Raw genomic sequence first — 23,505 nt, 5'->3', positions numbered from 1 at the left:
CTGGGGCTGCAGACAGCCGTCGGGCACAACACAACCAAAACCAAGGGGGTCCAAAAAAATAATGCACGCAGGAACCTCGCAACACTGCAAAATAGATGCTTTTTAGCACAAATAACTCTTCCATCACCTGCTTCACGCAACTTCGATTCAGAGGCAAATCGGGTTTAGAAGAACAACAAACAAAGGTGCAAACATCAGGTTCGTATGGAAAAGTGGTACCCGAGCCCCCAGAAATAAGGTCGCGGTAACTCCACTGGCAAGTGAGCGGCGCAGCGAAGGCAACTCGTGCACAGATGGAAACCTTTGCAGCGTTCCAGGCAGCATGGCCCATCGCACTAAAAAGCAAAAGAAATTCTCTCAGCTCTGACCTGGATTCCCTTCCCAGCCCCAGAAAAGTCGTAAGCTTTCTATCTTTAGTTTCCCCTTACTTCAAATGAGGGTAAGACTCTCCTCTGACTCTTTGCAGTCACATAAGGAAAAATAAGATGTAAGCCGCCTTTCTGCATGCAACAGGACAGTTTCCGAGACAAACAGACAAAAGGAAAGGAGAGTGGGTACCGACACGAACACCACAGAGGATGGGAAACTGGAAATAAACATGACTTTTGCCACTGATTTACACAAGGCCAGGAATTCACCTGATGGGACCAGAGGCACCACTAACACTGCACAGTGCAAAGCCCATCACCGAGCCAACGTCCACCCAACAACGTCAGTGCTCTCCGTGAGCCTGCTAGCACAACTCACTGCTGAACCTGCCCAGGTGCAGAAAAGGAGCTAACCCCGGGCAGCACGACACCGGCTGCATACCCAGACGGGTATCCCTGACACCGCAGGGCTGTCCGAGCCCTTCCGTACCCTCAGAGCTCGGGGGAGAAGAGGGTAGAGCAGGGAGAGGAGAGGAAAGGGCTTGAGAGTCCTAAACAGGATGAATGGGACAGAAAACAAGTGCAAAAGGACAAGGTGATAGCGCTTTCCAAAGGGAAAAGAATAATTAGAAGCAGCAAGCATAAACCACACAAAAAAAAAAAAAAGAAAAAAAGAATGAAATGGAGATCATCAGACTGAGTGGGATGTAAAGAGAAGAAGGGAGAGAAAACCCACAGCTCTTCTCTTCCAGGAGACACCAAAGCCCCATCAGTTCTGCAGAGGCAAAAATTTCAAAGAAAACGTGTGCGCGCGCGCGCTTGTGTGTGTGTGTGTGTGTGTGTATATGTTGCGTGTTCACACGTACAGAGCCCCCCAGCCTGGCCTGCGCTCTGCCAGAAGCACGGTCCCACCACCTCCTGGGCATGCTGAATCAAACCTCCTGCACGTGGGGAGCCACCGCCAAAGTCCCTCGGGGGGGACCGCCTGGGCAGCCGGACTTTCTCTCTGACAGGGGACCCCTGAGCCACCCAACACCACCTCTGGCAATAACAAAAGCAAACTTACTGGGGGCAGTTAGACCCAGGGTTTGCTTCTTGCGTTGGTGGTTGCTGCACGTGGTAGCCGTGATGGATGCCCACAAAGCCTGAGCAGCAGCGGTCTCAATCACAGCGTGCCTTACATTTGATTGACCTTATTCCATTCCTCTTGGGTTTTGTTTTGCCTTTTTTTTTTTTTTTTTTTTTTCCTCAGCTCAACAGTAAACACCGCCTGCCCAGCCAGGTTCACCCAGCCAGCTGACGGTGATGCAGGGTTTTTGTCTCCCACACAACAAACATTGCCTAGTACTTTCTATTTAGAGCAACCCTGCATTGTAAACCTGTCTCCTCCCTTTGATAAGAGCCGTATCGCTAGATAGCATTAATCCCCATCCCTTTCTCCACACAAGGAAATACAGCTTCACTGTCAGGGTAGATAAAATCAGTACTCGGCATAGATTTGGGTTTTTTTAAGTCTGGTACCATGCAGAAACATGCACAAAGTTGGCCCCAGATGACACCGCTACCTCCCGCAGGCTGGCGGGCAAGGCTCTGAGGTGTGTTGGTCCTCCTTGGCTCCTCCTGGATTTAATAGGACCGGAGTATTTTCTGCATCTTTCTTTCTAGACCAGGAAAAAGGCCTTTAGAGACAAATAAGAGTTTCCTGTTCAATATTTCATGCAATGATTCCTCCAAAGGTGTAAACAGGAAAAATGCCTCACCACTTAGCCCAGAAAATGAGCGTCTGCCATCCCTTCCTTTTTATTGTGTTTACATGTTCAAAGTCATTTCGAAGGGGATGTGCCAGATGCCCGGCTCTGGCTGAGGCGGTGCAGGCTGTCAGATGGCTGGCCCAGACCCTGAACCTGACCTGCCCTGGCACATTTGGGGCAAGAAGGAGCCCTCGACATCTCCCACACACTCCCTCGACGAGACTCGGTGTCACGGAGAGATCCGCACTCCACCTGAACACCTGGGCTCAGGCAGGCGGCGGGGGTTCACTTACAGCAAAACCCACATCCCTAAGCGTTCCCCGCACGATTTTTGGGGGCGGTTTTGGGGAAGTCAAAATTAACCCCTTGGGGCATCCACTGGGAATTTTTTTGCATGCACTTAAACGCGGGCTCTGACTTCCAGCATCCCATTGGCCCAGCCAGGGCTTCTTGGGGAGGGAAGGCACAAGTACAGCCCTCGCTCTGCAAGAGCCATACTTCATCTCGGCTTCATCACGAGCAAAACCGCCAAGCGTATGTCACAACTATCAAATGGTCTTTTTAGCTAACTGACAACAGACGCCATTCGGAGTCAGTGTATTTTGATTACGGCGCATTGTTAGCAGGATTCAAGAGCCTGCTCGCCTTGCAGTGTTGTTCAACACCAAAATTAAATTGCGGTATAATTAGCTTCGCTCCAGCTACACCTTTCCATCTGAATGGATGAGATACCTGCAAAGGCTGTGCTGGGTATAAAATGTGTTCCTGATTATAAAACGTTTGCTTAATCTCGCGGGCGCCGCCTTGTTTTTTAAGGCTCTCTGCAAGTCACGCACTCTGGTACGTGCTGCCCGTTATCTCCAGAAGGCTTAAAACTGGAATCCCCGTGATTCACATTTTCCAACGCTCATGGCCAAACCCTTCCGCAGATCAGCTCCTCCACGTTCTACCGTTTCACAACAAGCCCAATCTGCAGCGAGGCGGCGGTGGCCGAGTGGCCTGGCTCTGTGAGCCACACGCCCGCGAGCCACTGGCCACAAGAGACACCGAGCCCGGGCTGCGGGAGCCGGAGGATGGCGAGCTCCAGGGGTGGTCACCAGGCTGAGGTGGCCGTGGCTCCCCAGCGCTTCCACCCGCTCATTGAGGGATGGCTCGGAAGCGTGGCTGGCTGCCAAAGTCACCCGAAAAAGTTGGGCTGTGACATCTGTGTGGCCTCGCTGTGTCTCCCAGGGAGGTTTTGGAGTGGCCAATGGGGCCCGCAGTAGCATAAGGCTCACAGCGTGGCCCCACGTGGCCCCCTGCCTTTGGGATGGGCAGAACTCAGGGTGGACAGAGCGGCCACCAAAACGCCTGCAGTCAACCCCACAGCCCAGCTCCTTCTGCAGAAGTTGCTGGTGGCACTGCTACTTACTCCATCCAGCGTTGAAGCTGATCCCCTCCCTCCTTTAAAAACATGTTAAAAGCAGTAATTACGCGGAAGATAGCAGAGGGGGCCAAAACCAAAGCACTTAAGCCACCAAAAGCAACATTCACCATCAGCCTTTCGATTCAGCTCAGTGCTTCCCCCATGACCCTGAACAGAAGCGGTTTGCCTTCTTTACACTATTTTCTTTAAACTATCCACAGAGTGAACTAATTAATTTCTTTAGCCTATCACGTCTTATAAATCTCCTGCACCCTGCTGCCGCTATGAGACGCACAAACTGAGGCATCAACCCTACCTGACGGTAAGGGAGAAGGAGAAAATCTCAGCTCATGAGCAGCTAAACACCTCGCCCCAAAATCGCAGCAACAGACCTGGGAAGAGCATCCACCTCCCCACCCCACTCCCCTCCTTCCTGTGCCGGCGGCAGAGCAGCTCCCCACCCTTGCCCCTCCAACATCGCTGTGCCACTGCTCACCCCAGGGATCTCAGACACTTGTCACCGCGGAGCAAACCCCGGCTCGACACACGCACACGCGCATTTCAGAACAAAACAAACCCTCCCTGCGCGTACTAGTCATGCGTGTGCCCTCGCTCTGGCTTTAAGGAAAAAGAGCAATCAAAAAGCCATCCCTCACCAGGGTTATACGAACGTAGCAAGACACATCCGTACATACCACACTTGCTGTACAAAGCCGTGCCACAAAGCACTGCCACGGGCCTCACGGACACAGAGAAAGCAGAGCGGCGCTCCCCTAGTAGGTGGAAGCCGTGCTAGTAAAGCTGGTTTGTGCAACAGGGAGGAGGGCCCGGAGCCTCCAGGGGTAACGCAGCTGCAAAATCTGCCGGGCAGAGAGGGGCAAAGGAGGGGAGGGCTCGAGCACAGTGGCCATGCTGCCTCTGCTGTACATGGGCAGCGTGCTCCAGGCATCTCTTCCCGAGCATCCGTGCAAACACCAAGCACCTTTTCCTGAGCATCCCTGCAAAGAGTGGGCAGCGCCGGGAAGCTGCCTGCCACCGACTCACTTGGCTGCTTGGAAAGGCTTTTCTCCCCATCCCCATCCCCATCCCACCATGGTGATTCCCAGCGGCAATCACCCAGCTGCCGGAGGCCCCGCATGCATTGAGCACTGCCCAAAAAGCCCACGTGAACACAAGCAAAGGAGAGAGCCAAGCTGTGACTTCAAACGACGTGGCAGTGGCACGGCTGTAGCCGTCACCAAGCACAGCCGCGGCCGGGGTGCAGCAGAGGTGCTCCCCCCTAACGCTGCACAACAGCACGCACGGGAAATTTTATAAATCACAAGCCGCAGGGACACTCCCTCATCACAAAATCTGGCCAACTCTACTCACGCAAGGCAGCTCCGTGGCACCGGGCTGAGCGGAGAAGCTCGGTGGCCAAGGCCACCGTGGCACAGCACATCCCCCTGCCTACACCCCAAGGAGCAGAGGGGTCCCCTACACTGGCTCAAGCCTAAAACCAAAGTGCCACCTACTGAGTCCGCAGTGCCCGTGTCCTCCCAGAAGGGTTTCTAGCAAGGGGCTGGCCTCGGTTAATACTTAGCTCATCAGATTAAGCCAAGCCTCGGCAGGCAGTCACCGTGCCGGTGAGAGCACATGCCTCAGGTGGCTGCCGAGCATTGGCAAGCAGGTGACATCCCACTTGAAACTGGAGACATCTCTGCACACCCCACCCCACCCCATCAGGTAGCACTGGACAACCAAGCGAGGGGTCAAGACTTTCACATCCACGGATAAACCACAGCTTGCGCTGGCACGAAAAAATGGCTTGGCGCAGGGTAAAACATCGACGAGGCAAAACTCCTTGTGTGACAGGCTCCAGACATTCGCTTCTACCATTTCTATTTGCAGACGGCCGCAGCCCTGCACCCCGACAAACAGGACGGACAAAGCCACCGAGTTTTTAATCTGCTCTTCCTCTCTCCTCCCGAGAGCTACGCTGCCTTAAATGGAGCTATTTAAAGCCAGCGTTAAAAACACCAGCGACAATCCGACCTCAGCAAAAACAAAACCAGACCAAAACCTAAAGACCAAATGAATGAAAAGAAAATTACAAGGTAAAGTTTGCCTTCCCTGAATGTGTGCCAGGTGCAAGAATCTTAGATTACATCAATGCAGCTTTCCAAATTTTAAATACAATAATTTTCTGTATTAAGGGCCCAGTAACCCTAATGGAGACATAATTAGGTATTGATGCCATGCCCATACGAGAGAAGTTTGAAAAACTTAAATAAACTGTGAATGGCAGGATTAATACCGCGGCTTTTCATTTTGTACAGCTGTTTGAATACAGTACACTGCCTGTGATGGCATCAGCTGTTGCTTTACTCTTGGTCAGTATTTCTGAAGCTAAAACAGGCAGTTCTTTTAAGCAATTGAAGAATTACTCCACTTATTGTTGGCTGGTTTATTTCAGCAAAGAGGGTCTGGGTACATATTTGCTTTATATTTAATAATAATAATAATAATAACAATAATAATAATAATAATAATAATAAAGCAAAGCTGCAAACAAAATTAGCTGGCCAAAATCAAAGCCAGGTGATGCTAATAAGAGAATTTTAATTTACTGCAATGGCCCTTCAGGATGGAGGAGTAAGTAATACAGTTTTGGAGATTATCTGCCCAAGCGGGAATATCACACAGATGCCTGGAGAGTCCTTGAGAAAATAGCTCACCTCGGCCCTGACTGAAGAGGAAAGACAATACCTTGGTGAAATAGCATTCTGTATTTCTAGGAAAGGCTCCAACAGCAAATCGCTTACTAATGCAAGAAGCCTTGTAAATTTTATTATGAATGGAAGGGGCAACGGCAAGCCTGTGACACCACGCAGCATTTGCACACATGGTTTAGCCAGTAAAAAGTAAATAAATAGGTTACTTATAAGCTCTAGAAGGCATCGGAAAATACCTCTAACGAAAACCCCAGCTCGGTGAACTTCAAGCAAGAAGGCAAAACAGCTTCCAAAACTGCCCCACCATTATTTTTTTCACCAGGTAAACATCTTAATCCCACAAGTTAATTTGCAATCTCAGTTTTATGGCTGGAAATATCAGCTGGCAAGAGTTAATTTAGATCTCCTCGCCGTCTTTAAAAACCTGCTTATCGGTGGATGTGGAAGAAACTACCGATGTCGGGAGCGCATCCGGACAGTGCAAAATAAAGCGCTCCGGTTACCAGGAGGAGGACAGATACCGGGGGGAGCCTAACGCTGTATTCACCCGGGCAATAAACGCAATGCCCAAACTGCAGCCCCCCCGGAATGGGGTGCCAGCAGCTCTCCCCTGCCTCCTACCCCAGCTGAGCCCTTGTTCGCACCACCTCAGCCGAATCCCTCCCCAGCTCCCTGGCACCATAAAGCTCGCCAATTTTTTTCCCAGGCAGCATTAAAACAGTATCACTCCGGAGGGGCCGGAGCGAGGGGAAGGCGCGGAGCCCCGGTTGGGGCAATGACGAACACCCAAGTGGTTAAGTGCTGCTGCGGAGATGAATATGCCTAATGAACAGCTTACCTAAAGCTGGCGGGGAGCCCGCGGCCGGCCGGACCTCTCCAGAGCGGCGGGCACGAGGCCGCCAGGACGCTCGGGAAAGACGAATTAACTAAAAGTTAACGTGGATGTTCTCATTCAAAAGAAAAGTGGCCTACTCCAGAGGGGATTAGGCTAAAGTGAACTAAGGCCACTTTACTTCTGAATGAGAGCATCCACACAATAGTGCAATGCACTTTAACTAATGCACTTTAATTTTACACCCAATCAATTTGTCTTACCTCTCCTGAGTGTCCTTGTGTGGACAAACCCAGAGATTCATCGAGTTTTGAGGCCAGGCGGGAACCATTAGATCAACCCATCTCACTCCCCACGCGTTACGGGCCATTGCCTTTCACAGTTATCCCTTTATTGATCCCCAAAACTCATGGATGACTAACATACACCCTCCGAGGGGGGGGGGACGACACACAACATGGGGGGGGACAACATTTCTTCAGTGGGGCACCTGGCCTGGCTTTGAAGACACTTGCAAAATAAGAAGCCACTTGCAAAACCAGAAGCCACCATGACTCTCTGCAGCCTGTCCTGCCACTGGCAAAAGAATGGCCAAAACTGGATGAAAATCCCTTTCTTTCCATCCTATCTCGCCCGCGCCCTGTGAGTTAGCAAGGAAATGGCAGTCTCTGCGTCATAACTTAATCTCTCTCTCTCTTTTTTTTTAATTGCAAACAGGCCCTTTGCTTCCAGGACAAACTCTGATTTTATTTTTTTAATTTGCATTTTCAACATTTGCCCAGACATCTACCAATGAACCTCAAAGCCCCTTTTCCAAAATCCAATGGCCCCCAGAGCTCGTTCACCACCTGCGCGATTGCCTTCGCTCAATGACCCCGTCCCTGAAATCTCCGCATCGCTCTTCACCCCCTGAATACACACACCCGAAAATAAAGGAACGGAGCTGCGATGGCAGCAACCAGCGAGGAGCGGGGATCCCCTGTGCCAGCAGCCCCCTCGCTAACAGAGACCAGACCCCCACCACCACCACTGAGGGGCTGAAGCTTTCCAGGGATCTTGCCTAAATTAAAAAAAGGAGCCCTGGGGACACTGGCCTGCAGGGATTCTGCTCTCACCTATGCTCCAAGGCTGGGTTACGTCTCTTTTTTTTTTTTTTCTTTCCCCTTTTGAAGGCAGTAAAAGGGAAAAAGCAACCACCCTAAGCATGCCAAAGAAGAGCTGAACCAACTGGCAGCAAGCTGTCTCTCAGTCGTGTTACAGAACATCAGTGGTGGGTGAGATACAGGGCCGTTAATCAGGGGTGGAAAATACACTCCAACAAGGCAAAACACAAAATGCACGCTCTGTTAAGAGTTACTCTCTCCAAATATTGCTGTGACTGCAGGGGAAAAAAAAAAAAAAAAACAAACCAAAAAACAAAACACCAAATATAAACACTAATTTCCCGATTTGCTGGGTGAGTCAAAGCCTGCTCCTCATCTGGAGAGGGAGGTAACGCGCCGAGGACATGAGGTGACAGCGCAGTGCACCCTGCTCGCTCCTTCTCCCACACCACCCCCACCAGGAAACAAGACCAGAAACCTTCCAAAATTTTCATGACCAGAAACAACGCTCCTCCTTATTTTCTTAAATTTGTTTAGATTACACAAGATAGCTCCTAACTGTAAGCTCATGTGACCAAAAAACCCCAAATGCAGAAATGCAAAACAAAACAAAACAAAGATTCCCTAATTTGAAGAAGCTGTGCCGGATTTTCGCCGCTTTTTAAAGCAGTATTTATCAGCACAACCTACGCTTACTCACTTTGATTGAGCACGATATAATCTGATTTTTTGAAGTGCTAACATTGCCCACTGCGGGCTGCAGTAACCCCTCCGCCCGCTGAGCCCGTTACCTTTATTGCTACCCGCGGACGAGCAGCCAGGGCAGACTCAAACCTTCAGTCATAAAGGTTAAACCTAAGGCAAAACTCATTTTTTCACAACTTCCTCGCAAACGTCCAACTTGCCCCAAAATAAGAGAGGGACGCCGCGGGCTCCCGCTCACGGGAGCACCTTGAGAGACGCTCGCAAATGTTTAGGATGAGTTCCAGGGTTACGTGGGGTTTAAACTCAGCTCTGTCAGGTTTGTATTGAAAAGAATGTGAGAAACGAGGGAATTAAATGATCCTTTGCAACGAAAGACAACTTTGGGTTGAAAAACTTTACACGAGAGCTGGGCCTGGGCGCATAACTTCAGCGAGGCCACACATACTACAGCCAACTGTGCGGAGAGCTACATGTGGGCTCCTGAATGATTCAAAAAAACCCAAAACAACAAAAGCAGCAAAGATTCTTGAATTGAAATCATAAATTAAAGAAAATACATTCAATCTCGTATCTACTTAACAATGTATTTACTTGCTTCAAGAAATGGAGAGCAAAGAAAACCTTATTTCGCTAATACGATTTCAGCCCACAGCGTTTTGGACGATAACGAGTTGGGAATATAAATTAACGTATTCTATCTTCATGTTAAATAGTCTGCCAGACTCAGGCATGGTAACTTCACGCAAACATCACAGCACAAAAACCCCACCAAACCAAACCAAACCAAACCAAACCAATCACCCGAAAACAAACAAAAAAGAATTCACTGGCTCAAAGTGGCATAAAGTCAGTTGAAGAAAATTAAATTTTGAGTCTTTTAAATGTTATTTTATCGGTCCTCCGCCGAGTCCTACTTTGCTGTAACTTTTATTAGCCAGAAATGAATTCTACTCCGCACCTCTGCACTGCATCTATTATTTTGATGTCTGTTCCTCCAATATGGGAGTTCACATACTGAAGGCAGCAATATTCGGCGCACACCCCCCCCCCTTAAAACCATACATGGTTTCAAAATACCTGCAGAGAGGTCCCCAAGTAAAACAGTATTTCTCAGTCATTTTTTTCCCCCTGAAGGCATTATGTCTGTATTGGCCACAAGGTATAGCTAACATATTCGAAGTATTTGGGAAAGTTAAGTCGAGTCATAACTGGTTGATGCCCTAAACAACCCACCCACCCACCCCCCGATATGCTATATATTGCATTCTAGTTTACGATCCTTCCTTTCCACAAGATACATCTGAAGCAATTTTTCCATTTTAAAAAAAGCTGCCGTCTATCCGCATTTTGTTTAGAGAAACTCTGCAACTGCACGCATTTAAAAAAAAATCTATTGCAACATAAACAGAAGTGTTGCTTTATTATATACATATATATATATGATATACTATCACCCAAGAAGGGCCATCTAAAACGCCACAGTTGCAAACATTTAAGACTGTAACAAAAATGACTGAGACTCTAGTATCAGTTTACTATCCTTCAACAATTTCCCTGACAGTGGAGTCAAATAATGTTGAATTATGGACCTTCTTACAGGAAGTCTTATTTCATGTTCATTTTTTGATCATTTCCCTCCGAGTCCCTATAGGAATTTGGCTCTTTGCCTATTTGCCTTGAAAAGTTTCTGCACGTGTAATTGGCTTCTGCATTATTAAATTATAATTTTTGTCAAGTAATACAACTGTGGATTTGCTCAACAAGTTTATGTTCCGTAAGAAAATACTGGTTTGTCCCTATAAGATCTCTCTTCTGCTGCTAATGTATGGCATTTGGATGTGGTGGCTACTTTATCCCATGTTTTCCTTGAAGGACTTTCCAAAGGCTTTCTGTGGACACACTCTCGGAGGGGAATTTTACAGTTCGGACCAGAGCACCTGGGTGCCAAGGTGATGCAGCTTCAAGAAAAACAGCCCCACGGTCACAGTTTAGGATCACCTAAGAAGGTGAATTTCTGCTATTTGACTACAGACAGACTTTAGGGTTGGTTGTTTTGTTTGGGTTTTTTTAATCGGAGGGAGTTTTCCCAGCCGCATCACACAACAGCTGTGTTTTAAATCTTTCCGGCTCCGACAAACATTTGAAAATTTAAACATGCAAATGTTTGAAAGGCTAATGATTAAAAAAGGTTTATTTTGAAACTTTGAGGATGGGTGCAATCCTTCAGCTAGAGTTTTTAAAAGTCCCGGGGCCTGGTTGATCTGGAGTTCAATTATCCCTAGGAAAAATCCCAAAGTCCTGCCTTGGACTTGTGGAGCCGCAGTGGTAAACAAGGACCCTGCAGGTCCCCCCGCAGGCAGCAGGGTCGCGCCCGTGGGAGAAGGATGCTATTTTAGTGACCTATTGCCACTGAGCTAGTTAAATCACTGAACAATGGTTAGTGTTATGGGGCTTTACTTTGCAAAATCTAGCATTAGTGTCATTGCTTTCCATTAACCGGGGGACTTAAAGGCACTGCCATTGAGGGGCCTAGAAGGAAAGAATAAATAAGGGGAAACCAATAAATTAAAAAAACAACAACAACAACAAAAATACCGACAAAAAAAACCCCACCACCCCGTTAACGGTAACCTTTACTGCCACAATATAAGAAAATGTAATTAAATCCATAATAAAAGCTTTTACATACTTACTCTGTTACTACTCTCCAAAGCAAGCCCGTGGGCAGGTGGGGGGCAGCGCGCCGCCCCCCTCCCCCCCGCCCTGCGCGCCCGCGCTGCCCAGGGCCGCGCAGCCATAAACGCGCACTGCGCAGCGACATCCTAATTAGCCGCCCCGGCGACAAGCACTCAACACCTTATTATTTAACCATTAGGGCCCTGATACCGCCGGCCTCGCCGGGGCCGGGCTTGGCACCAGAGCTTACCGCGGGTGCGGGCGGCCGCGCATCCCCCGGTAAACCCCCCGCGCAACCTCCGCGGCCCCCTTTCCCTGCCTTCCGTGGGTTTGACCCACTGGGGGGGGGGAGGGGGGGGAGGGGAAGCGCCTTTTTGCGCTTTTTCCCTTGCGCCGGGGAAAGAAAAGGGGCGCTCCCCGCGCAGCTCCGCGGGTGCGGCGGCGGGGCTGCGCATCCCCCTGCCTGCAAGCCGAAGGTACCGGCGCTGAGCCCCGCGGCGCTGCGCGGCCGCCCCGCGCAGCGGGAGAGGGGCCGGCGCCGGGCGCGCAGTGCCCGCGCTCCTGGCGAAAAGGGGGGCGGGGGGGGGGACGGACGACACGACGACACGACCCCCTCTCGCCGACAACTCCAAAACTATAGCCTCATTTCTTTAGCTTTCACTTTAATAAAATAATGATTCGTTGGGAAAATGGGGTATAAATCTTCATTTTGGAGGCAATTAAAGTGTTGATTTCATTCGTGCCCCTGAGCGGTTCTTGTAATTTGCTCAAATAGCTTTATGTACCCAGCACTCCAGAGCTTTTAGAAACCCATTTTCTAGTTAGACTTGTTGGATTACAATTTTTATTCAACAGCAGCGAGCCGAGCTTCCCTCAGCTGGACCCTCGCTGTAGGGCTCCCCTCGCTTTAAGGCGCCGCGCGGGGCCGCCGGTCCCCTGCAGCATCTTCCCCGGGACCCCGAGCATCCTTCGCGGGCACCCCGAGCATCTTCCCTGGGACGCATCGCATCTTCCCCAGCCCCCCACGCATCCTCCCCCGGACCCAGAGCATCCTCCCCGGGACCCAGAGCATCCTCCCCGCCGCGCCGCCCTCCGCCCGCCCTGCCAAGCTTTTCCCCTTCGCAGCAAAATTAGGGGGAAAATCCCCCTACACATGTGCAGATAAACCCCTTCTCAGAAGTTCGTGCCTTCCTTCAAGCCTGCCTCCCCCTTTCACGGCGCTACCAGCAACCAGATAGCCTCTGGCAGATAGGAAAAAACATTTCAGATCCTGCCCACGCTGCAATGCAACGCACCTTTATGTCCGTAATCTATAAAATAACTCCTGGCTGACAGAGCTGGTGATAATGGCAAAGCGGCTGAGGAAACTCCTGTCTGCTTGACTGCGCCTTGCTTGAACAAAAGGAAACCTCCAGAGTCGGGAGCTGATTACTCCTAAGACTGTATTTACGAAGCTGATCATAAGGAAGAAATAACTTGGGGTTTTTAGCCGGGGATTTATTTTCTCTCTGTGCATTCGTGTGCACTCAGGGTCCCCTCTCTCGTAGCCAAAGCGCTGCTGCCCCTCGACTGAAAGCAAACCGACCGGGAAACCCCGCAGTTTTACCCAACTCAGAGGGCAAAAAAAAAAAAAAAAAAAAAAAAAGAAGAAGAAAAAAACCCCACCAAACAAAAAAGCCAAATCTCAGCCACTTCCATCATCTAAGAGCTTAATTTAGCTCTGGGCACCTCCTGAATTAGCCCCAAACGCTCCCATTAAAAGGCAAGAATCCCAGGCTAAGGCCAGTGGAGGGGACAGGGGCAGGAGGAGGGGAGGGAGAGGGGACAGCCAGCTTTCCCAGGTCATCCAGCCAGCTTTCCCAAGTCATCCCTACTTCCCACATCGGCTACAGCCGGCGTGAAAGGTTTCAACCATCCCAGAGAAAACCTGGACGCCGTCAAAGCCACGCAAGGCTTTGCTGGCTCACTTCGGGGCTTCGGATATTATTTTATTTTTTAAAGAGAGGGGCTGAAAATTTGAAAGATCAAGGAAAATAATTTAAAACCTGGGTCCCGTTTTATTTTCTCCGTTTTTTTCTCTCCCCCCCCCCCCCCCATTAAGTAAAATAAAATGGGCGCGTTTGCAGCAGGCAGGCGTGCACAAAGCAATGTTCACTGAAGTCTAAAAGCGTTCGGCCAAGGAAAACTGACAAGACGGACTAATGAACCGTAGAGACGGCAAGAAAATAGCCAGTATTTGCTAGATTTCAAACCCTCTCTGTCTTCCCCGGACCACCTATCTCGGATTTTATTCTTATTTTGGTAAACGGCTCCAGCCCTTCCCTTCCTAAGCCACCAAGAAGCCAGCGACTCACGGATACCACTTCTATTATTGTAAAGGGTAAATAAAATAAAGACAAAAATTAAAAGCGACAAGAAACAGGTCGAGTTTGCAGGCGATGCTTTTACAAGCTCATCTCGCCAGGTCGAATATGGGAGCAAGCCTTAATGAAGCAATAATAGCCACATTATTCAAAATTTTTCATTTCGATGGAAATTTATCTAAAAGGGACTTAATCATATGCAAATAATAAAAGGAGGCGTAGTGACCCAGCAAGCGATCTGCATACAAATTTCAGCGTGTGCGGCGTTGGCGAGATCATACCTGATCTGTTAGATTTGCTGATCTTGTTATGTCTTCACTGTCCGATTTTGATCCGCCCTCTCTATCGTCTATGACCAAATCGATAGGCATTTTTCCTTTCAAACAGCTAATATACCGGTGGCAGAAATTGTCACATAATTCGTGTACCTACATTATGACAGAGGTTAAAAAAAAAAAAAAAAGGAAAAAAGAGAAAAAGGAGGAAAAAGAGAAAAAAAAAGGGGGGGAAGGAAGAAAATATAATCAGGAATACATAAGTAAAATTGACAAGTGCAACCAGTCTCCCCCCTTCACCCCTGTGACATCAAAAGTCCTAAACAGGGGAAACACACTGCAATTATCCCCCTGAGACCTCTAGACGCATCCAGAATTAGGAATAACTTTCTTTTCTCGCAAAATAGAGATATCCCAGAAAATTGACAGTGACAAGATGATTCACAGGCTACAACATATTCAACACCCGTGTTAAATTCATCTGCTCCCGGAGCTGTGGCCATTAGAGAGGTGACCTGCATGGGTGACATTTAAGGTAAACTATTTAATTTCATCCAGTTATTTCATCATAAACCCTTTCCAAAGGGGTATAAGGACAGAAAAAAAAAGGATTAAAAAAAAAAAAAAATCCTGATGCACTGGGCTGCAGTACGTTCCAGGCATCCCTGCCCTGAAAGCCCCAGTCCTCCGCCAGACCCGTACCTGAGCCGCCCCGATGAATGGGCAGATTTTAACACATTTCGGGTAGAGCGAGAACAACCTGCCAGTTATGGTTAGATAAAGTGGCTGAGGCTCCCGAGAAACTTTTCAACTATTTAAAAGCCTCTCAAAATGTTTATTTTTAGGAGAAAGGGAATTCTCTTCTAGGCCAGCTATCAATGACACGTAAAAAATCCTCAGGAAACCAGAGCGCACTTCCAATTTAATGTGAGCTCGGATGACACCGCCTTCTTAGAAATTAGCATTCTCCCTCCCAAGATTGCTAAAATAGCCAGCAAAAAAACCCTGCATTTAGGCTGCAATCTCTTTCTTCTGCTCGGAGGTGTACAATATTCCCAAGAACAAGAGACAGACACAACTATCAACTCTGCTTTGTCTCTGCAAAATGTTACAGGACAATCCGTGCCCTGAGCCTGACCTGCAGATGGCTCTTAAATAAATAAATAGATAAATAAATAAATAAATTAAATCCCCACTGCAACCAACTGCGGCCGAAGGCTCTCCCCCACCACCAAGAAATAAATAAAATCTTAAAATATAAAAATAAAATCACAATTTCAGGGGGCTTGGCTGAAGCAACCATTTCGAGTCTCATCTGCGGCACCACAGAACTGCAACTATTTATACAAAGCCAGCAAAGTATTACAATGAACACAAGGCCTGGGCGTTCGAGAGCCTGGGTTTAGAGGCTGAAATTGTAATTAAACTGCGAAGAGAAATGGACGCCAAGATTGGTCTTGACACTAATTACCAGAAAGAAAGACATTTATGCAAATTTACCAGAAGCCTGAACTTCAGCAGTACTGAAACAGAGGAAGAAGAAAGAGAGAGAGACAGAGAAAGACAAAAATTACCTTCTCTAATTCCAACAGATGAAACCTTAATACTTGTATGGCTTGAATCATCTGCAAAGATACAAACAACACGAGTATTTATCTCATTCCCGGATTTGGGGATATTTCCCACAGCCGCCCCTGCCGCACTTTGTAGCTTGACTTTTCTCTAGTAGTAAATAAAAAGTTGTTTTGATTTATGGCAATAACACTAAAACTTAATAGCGGTGGCTTTGTGCGCTGTTTAACGAGAAGCGATCTAGAGTTAACAAAAAAAAAATCCCTATTGCAACGAAGCAACTAAATTATACGGATCATAAACATTTCTTTAAAAAAAAAAAACACACACACACACACAACCCTCTAAACACCATCGCTGGCTCTTTGCGAAAGCCGGAGCGAGACTCCTCCAGCATAGGCAAAATATTTGTTTATCCTTAAGGGGGGAGAAAAAAAGGGAGAGAGAGAAAAGAGCTCCTTTTGGGTGGGTTTAGCGCAGGGGGGATCTCCGGCCACAGCAACCCTCTGTGCTTCCCCAGGAGCTGCTGAAAAGGTACGTGGAGGGGCTGGCTACAGCCTGGCTAAATCCTCGCTCCTCCCGGGCCGGCCAGCTCGCCCCCAAGCCCCGAGCTCCCCTTTGGAGGTTTGCTTTATCTATATCCTTACGGGATTTTTTACTTCCACGCAATTACCGCATCGTATTTACTTGTAATTATAAAAATCATCATCATCCTTTAAAAAAAAAAAAATCCACGTGAGAAATTTTCAATTTAGCACCATCAAACTACCTCTCCAGAAGACATAGAAGTTTTTTCTTTTTCTTTTTTTTCTTTTTTTTTTTTTTAAATAAATGGGAAGGGAAGGGAGGGTGGTGGGGTGGGGGTGGGGAGAGGAAGAAGTGTTGTTAACTCTTACCAAGTTATCCAGTTCGGGATTAGAGGAAAACAGGGGTTTCTCTGCTCGGATCTAAATACAAGAAAGGGGAGGAAAGGGGGAAAAAATAATAATAATAAAAAAGATGTGAAATATGGAAGCAGAAAAAGCAGGCGTCATTATTTCTTGCTTCATTACACTGTCGGGTCCATTATGTAACCTTTCGTGCAAAGCCCTGACTGCTGGATTTAGTACATCAGCCAAAGACTTGAACAAGTGAATCAAATACACCGAAAAATACCTCCGGAGCTTCCCGGCAGAGCCCCGGCCCGGCTCCCGGCTCTGGCTCCCGGCTCCCGGCCGGCCCCCGCCGCCCCCGTCCCCGCCGCTCTTTGGGGGGTGGTCAATGCCCAGATTTCCCCGATATTTTTTTTTTTTTTTTGCTTGGCTGGGGTTTGTTTGGATTTTTTCTTTTTTTTGCCTCTTGCAGTAAGAGAGGGGGGAGGGGGAAACGCGCATCTTTATCTCAACAGAGACTTGTTTTTCTCGTTACGATTTTTTTTCCTTTTTTTTTTTTTTTCTGTTACTGTTTCAACCCGGTTTTGCTGACCTGTTTGGCGAACACTGCTATGTCTTCATTGAAAGACTCAGAGGAGCAAACATCGCCTCCCGCTACCCCGGGCTCCCTGGGTGTGCATGTAGCTAATTCACATTTCTCAAAAATCAGTGCTAAAAGAGGGAACAGGGGGTGTCTGAAAGAAAATACAATAGTCACACACACAGAGGGGGGGAGAAAAAAAATATCACAACGAAACCAACACCCACCCACCCCCCCAAACACAACAATAGTTAGTCCCGCAGCAGCGTGGGGCGGGGGCACCCAGCGAGGGGGCTCCGGCACACCCCGCCGCCTCCCGGCCCCTTCCCGCAGCCATAGCCCCCCGGCCCCCCGGCCCCGTCTGCCTGCACACACTGCTCATACAACCTTAGGACAAGCTAAGAATAAAACCCAAGCCTGTTCCAGCAGCCATTTTGAATTAACTTTCCTTGTCTTTAGGAAAAAAAAAAAAATTAAAATCCCTGGACGTACACTTCTGCCTTTCATGCTTTTAATTCCCGTTTTCTGCTGGAGGACTGGCTGGGAGCAAAGGTGGAAAAAAAAACCCTGGGGGAGGAAAAAACCAAACCAAACCAAAACAGAAAAAGAAACAACCCCCATCCCAATTAAAAGAGAAAAAAAACCCTCAACCCACCCACCCCTCTGCACCCAGCGCCGAACCAGCCGACCCACCGGCAGGCGCTGGCCAGCCGGGCTGCCTGCCTGCCCCGCTGCCTGTCCCTCTGCCCGTCCTGCTGCCCGTCCCTCTGCCTGCCCCGCGCCCCCCGAGCCCCCAGCCCCGACCCGCGGGGGAACCAGGTGCTTTCGGGCTCTCCCAGCTTTCAAAGCCCCCCCAGGAGAAAGGCTGCGTGTGCATCTGCTTCCCTCGGCCGTTTAATAATTTAAATAAATAAATAAGCGTGGGCGCGCACACACACATATATATATATATATGTCTATTTGTAACAGCGAGTTCATTTTTATTTTTTCCAAGGGCTTCATACTTTTTTTGGGGGGGAGAGGGGTACCGGACACTGCTGAGTTTTACCCAACCCTACAGATTTCTGATAACCCGATAGAGAAACCCAACGACGTGATTCATTTCCCCCCCACCCCCCCCCCTCACTGTTTTCAGAGCGATTTTAAAAGGCTCTTAAACTCCCCTGCCAGCTCCGGACGGGCAGATTCATTTGAAAAGCATCTGCCGCCCCTCGGAACCCACCGGCTCCGCCACAACGGCCTAGAAACGGCTTTGCAGCTCGCCGCACCGAGAAACAGTCAATGCTGTCGGATAAAAAGTTTTTTAAAAATGAAAATTTAAAAGGATAAAATGAAAGAAAGAAAGGAAAAAAATTAAAAAAAAAAAGAAAAAAAAAGGTAAGGGTTGAGAGGAGCAGCTCTGCAGTTTTCTCCTCCGCAGCGCACGGAGAGCCGGGCAGGGCGGAAAGTTGGGAGCAGCAATGCCAGCTCCCTGCGCCCCAGCTCCGGGCGCGGATTTACCACCCGGCGCAGGTTGTGCCCTGGGAATATTATTTTCCTCCTCTTCCTCCTCCTCCTCCTCCCCGCCGTGATGCCTGCCGCCCCTCCAGCAAGCCCCGGCTGTTTATTCGGTGGAGCCCCCGCAGCTCCCCGTGCCAGGGGGCCCCCAACCCTTTCTCCCCCCGCTTTTAAAAAATACTAATAAAAAAATTTAGAATACAACCCTCTTCCGCGCAGCGCTGCCCGCACCCCCCAGCCCCTTCCCCATCCCGCTCCGGGCCCACACCCCCCCTCCCTCCTTTCCCCCTAGCCCATCCCGCGCAGGTTGCGCGCAGCTTTGCGCGGCCACCTACCCGTAGATGGCATCTTTATCTCTCTTGAGGGCGTCGTTGACGGAGGCGCCCATGGCGGGGGGCATGGCGTTGGCGTGGGCGGCGTGGGGGTACTGGTGCGAGTGGAGCGGCGGCCCGTGGTTGAGGTGGTGGACGGGCTGCATGGGGCGGGCGCCGTGGGGGTCCCCGTACATGGTGGTGGGGATGCCCACCCCCTCCATGCCGCCGTAGTGGGGCAGCTCGTCGTACTGCGGGGCAGAGAGAGCAGAGAGGCGTCAGGGGGGGGAGATGGGTGGGTTTTGGGGGGTGGGGGGTAGCCCTGCTCCCGGCTGTCCCCCCTCCCTCCCGGGGAGAAGGCGCTGCCCCCCGGGCTCCGCGCCGCCGGGGGGTGCGGGTGTCCGTCCCCCCCCGCGTACGGCCGTGCGGCGCCGGGGAGGGCAGCAGCGGGGCTGGGCTGCCCGCAGACCCCAGAGCCTCCAGGGCTGGGGCGAAACCATCATCATCATCATCATCAACATAAAAATGAAAGGGGGGGGACCCCCATCCCCAAACCTTCCCCCCCCTCTACCCTCCCCACGAAGAGCAGCCCAATTCTCCCTCCGCTAAACTTTTCCCGCTGGTCAGAAGTCAGGTACCCAACGCAGCGAGGATGCAAAAAACTTCAGCGGCGGGGGAAAAAAAAAAAAAAAAAAAAAAAAAAAAAAGAAGAGGAAAAAAAAAAAGGAGCGATTTTGGGGGTTTTCAGCAATTCCACGCGAACGCACTTTTAAAGGCGAAAGGCTGGAAACGCTTGCCCGGGCTCTCGGGATTTTGGGAATGCCTTTTTTTTTTTTTTTTTTTTTTTTAAGGGTTTTCTTTGTTAAAGATTAAGGAGCGAAAGCTAACGCGGTTCCCAGGCAGCGGGGGAAACGGCCACTTTTCATCTATTAAAAGCGAAGGTGTGAATAAACAGTTTTAAAGATCCCTGACACTTGCTTGGACCGAAAGAGTAAAAGGCAAGTTGTCAGCAGAGGAACTTTCCTTCCCAAGCAGCGCTCGGAGGGGCGGCAGGCAAATTAGGCAAGAAAACTTCTTTCCAGGGCTTTTCCCCTTCCCCAAATCCCGACTCGCCCGACTCCGGCTGATCATTATTTTTTTTTCCCCACAAAACTTCAATTTAGGAGGTAGTTGGAAGGAAAAAAAAAAGAAAAAAGGACATCGCATCCAAAATAGAAACAACAATACACATGGCAGTGCATGCTGCTAACCTCTAATTCAAATTAAAGTGACTTTCTTTTAAAAGGAGCTTTTTTTTTTTTAGCCCGTTGCACTGCACCTTTTGTGACTGAATAGGAAAAAAGAGGGGGGGGGGAAAGGAGTGAAAAAAAAAAAAAAGTAAAAAAAAAGTTGTGCTTACTCCCAGCTAGAAGTTATCTTCCGAAAGTGAAGCGGTATATCATCACTAACACAGCAAAATGCTCAGAGACATGCACACATTCAAATATTTCAAGCACTGGTGACTTTAAAAAAGACATCGGTAGGACTAGAGCTACAAAACCAACAAATACAGAGGCTCGGACATATTCACTTACATGCCTGCATGTCATTAATGTATAGAAAGCTTGCCTTTTCCGTGAGAGATCCGGGATGGGGAGTAAAAGAATCAAGAAAATATCAATATATACAGGTTTTAAGCCTACAAGTACGCCTGATCAATCCTCCCGCTCCAGGACACCGCTTTGTGCCCCTGCTCCAAAGAGGAGGGGAAGAAAAAAAAAAAAAAAAAAAAAAAAGAAACTTTTTTCGCAGCGTCTCTGTCAGCCACGTTTCAATATTATTTCACATTTGAAATCCATTTTTTTTTTAATACGTACCCTTTGCGCCATCGGCCTGCTTGCTCCCTTCCTACTTCAACTTCTAATATATCCTCTTTAAGGCCAGTGTGAAAAGAAAGAAACGCGAAGTTCCCCCCCCCTCACCCCCCCAAAAAATGCAAAAATCCCTTAGCGTCGCCAGCAATGGAAGCAATCGAGTACAATCTTCGGCTTGCTGGATCTCAGCGAAGCGATACGGTAACTCAGCATTAAAAAAGGAGAAAAAAAAAATAGAAGAAAAAAAAAAAAATCAACTCTCCCTCCTTCCTTCCCTCCTTCTTTTTTCTTTCTTTCTTCCCTCTCCCCCTGTCTCCCTCTCTCTCTCTTACTCTCCCCCTCTCGTTTCCAAGACAGCAGCGGGGCGAAAGCAAATATCCTTTCCCCAAATCAGGTTTTTTTTTTTCCTTTTTCTTTTTTTTTTTTTTTTAAAGTGCCCCTCAAACCCAACTACCAAGTCTCATGGCTTTTTGCCACTCCGGCTGTCAATCACAGGCGAGGTTGTCAAGGTGGTGAATGACTGATGATGATCCGCTGCGTGTGCTCCCACCGCGCAGGACACCTCAAATGTTAATTTTCGAGCGCGCTCACCCAAAAAAAAAAAAAAAAGAAAAAAGAAAAATGTATAAAAAAATAATAAAAAATTAAAAATCGAGGGAGGAGGAGAAGGAGGAAGAGGAGGGGGAAAAATTAAAAATTAAAAAGGCTCGCTAACGCGCCGGCTCTCCTTTTATTATGGTTATTATGATGATGATGATGATGATGGGGTTTTTTTTTCGCTCCTCCTCGGATCGCTCCTAATTCCTCGCCGGCGCCGGCTCGCTCTGCCCCTGCGCGGCCGCCGGGCGAGGCTGGCGGAGGCGGGCCGGGCGCGGGCGCGGGTGCGGGCGGAGCGCCGCGCCGTGCGGGGCGGGCGCGGGGAGGAAGGGCGGCGGGGGGGGGGGAGGCGCGGCGCTGCCGCCGCGGGCCGCGCGTTGCCGGGCGTCCGCCCCCACCGCCGCGGCGAGCGCAGCGCAGCGCCGGGCTGGAGCAGACTGCGGGAACCCGGAAGTAGTGGTGGCCATAACAGGTCGCGTCTTACACAATGCGCTGGGCGGCAGCAACTCCGCCACCGGCGCAGGGGGGCGCGCCGCCCGCCCCGCGCCCCGCGCAGCGCCCCCGCCCCGGCCGGCAGCGGCGGGAGGAGCCGGGAGGGGGTGGGGGGCACGACACCCCCTGCCGGCCCTGCCCTCCGCCCGGCCGCTGTGCCCACCCCCCCGCCCCCCGGCGGTGCGCGGAGGGGCGCTCCCGTCCCCTTTGTCTGGCGGCGCCGCCGCCCCGCTCCGCGTCCGCGCAGCGCCCCGGGGCCGCGCCGCCGCCCGCCCCTCGCTCCCCCTCCTGCCTTCCCCCCCCCCCCCCCCCGGCGGCTCCCCCCGCGGCCGCCGGCCGAGTGAGCTCACCCGGCCCCCGGCCGCCGCCGCCGCGCCGCCGCCGCCCAATCAGCGCTGCGCCGCCCCGCGCCGCGCCCCCATTGGTCCGGGCGGGAAGCGGGGCTCGGACCGGCGCGCCGCGGGAGGGGGGGGCGCCCCGGAGCGCTGCCACCGCCCCCCCCGCCCGGTTCCGCGGTCGCGCTGCCTTGCGCGGGGGGCTGCCCTCCCCCCCTATCCGCGTAACCGGGGGTCCGCTCCCGGCCACGAACACAGCCGTCCCTCCCTGCGGGCCCCCTCCGGCCCGCGAGCGGGGGGCTCGCCGTGCCCCTTCCTCCCCGTACCTGCGGGCCGGGCTGCGCGGAGCGCCGGGAGAGCTGCCCCGGCCCCATCGCATCTCCTGCCGGGGACGGGCAGGCGGAGGAGGAGGACCCCCGCCACCCGGCAGCCCGGTGCAGCGGTCCCCGAGTGAGCTGCCGTGCGTGTGTGCCGGTGGTGCTGGTGGGTTACTCCGGTAAGCCCCCCAGGGCCGGGGGCTCGCTGCTCCGTCCCCGCCGGCACGGCTCAAACTTCAGGGAAACCCGTTTCCAGCCCCCCCGCCCCCCCAGCCCCCCGCCCCTTTCCGCTAGGACCGGCCTTTTATCCCGGCGAGGGAGATAAAGACCTCTCAGGTAAGAGCCGTTTTCATGCACTAACCCCCCGCCCCACGCGTGCCTGGGGGGACCCACGGCCTCGGGGCCCACTTCCGTGTCTCGGTACCCGGGGCACGGTGCTCGGTAGCGAGTCCCCATCTCACAGGTCCCTTGTTGGGGGGGGGGGGGGGGGCGGGCTGCAGCCTGACTCCCAGGGATGCAATCTCCTCCTCTCCCCGTCCCTTCTTCCTTCCCCCCCTTAAAAAAAACAACCAGCAAAACCCTAAATTCAAAAAAACCCCATCCTTTTAAGCGTCTCCACCAGGCCTTTATAAGATTAATTCAGCGCAACCCAGCCTAAAACACTTTTACAATGTAATTACAGTCGTACAAATTGTTTGCCCAAACCTCATTCTGGATAAGGATTTTACAATTAGCAAACAGTTATTGCTCTTAGGGCTTGCTGCGAGAAATCGCGCTGCGCGCCTCTCCGCTTGCAATATACCGGCCATAAAAAAAAAAAAAAAAAAAAAAGCTAATCCGGGCAGCAATTAATCATCTATTAAAAGGGGAAAAAGTAAAAGGACAGT

At 50.6% G+C, this 23,505-nt stretch overlaps 1 protein-coding gene across 5 annotated transcripts in view; it reads right to left on the bottom strand.

Annotated features, from left to right (window-relative positions):
• The window catches only part of MEIS1 (Meis homeobox 1), a 110,252-nt gene extending 88,210 nt beyond the window's left edge, over positions 1–22,042 (bottom strand). The window contains exons 1-6 of one of the 5 annotated variants that reach the window (XM_037392058.1): positions 20,881–22,042; positions 19,049–19,275; positions 17,229–17,370; positions 16,661–16,711; positions 15,767–15,817; positions 14,199–14,345 (exon numbers count right to left, since the gene is read on the bottom strand). In XM_037392058.1, the coding sequence (XP_037247955.1) occupies positions 14,199–14,345; positions 15,767–15,817; positions 16,661–16,711; positions 17,229–17,370; positions 19,049–19,275; positions 20,881–20,892 (630 nt within the window). In that variant the 5' untranslated portion in view covers positions 20,893–22,042. Of the gene's footprint in view, positions 1–14,198; positions 14,346–15,766; positions 15,818–16,660; positions 16,712–17,228; positions 17,371–19,048; positions 19,276–20,598; positions 20,762–20,880 lie in introns of those variants that run through there. The other 4 variants (XM_037392055.1, XM_037392057.1, XM_037392054.1 and 1 more) reach the window with 4 other exon arrangements.
• Between the last annotated feature and the right edge of the window lie 1,463 nt (positions 22,043–23,505).

Source organism: Falco rusticolus, chromosome 6 (genome assembly GCF_015220075.1).
Source record: "Falco rusticolus isolate bFalRus1 chromosome 6, bFalRus1.pri, whole genome shotgun sequence".
Taxonomy (NCBI): domain Eukaryota; kingdom Metazoa; phylum Chordata; class Aves; order Falconiformes; family Falconidae; genus Falco; species Falco rusticolus.
This window is presented reverse-complemented; position numbering and strand designations above follow the sequence as displayed.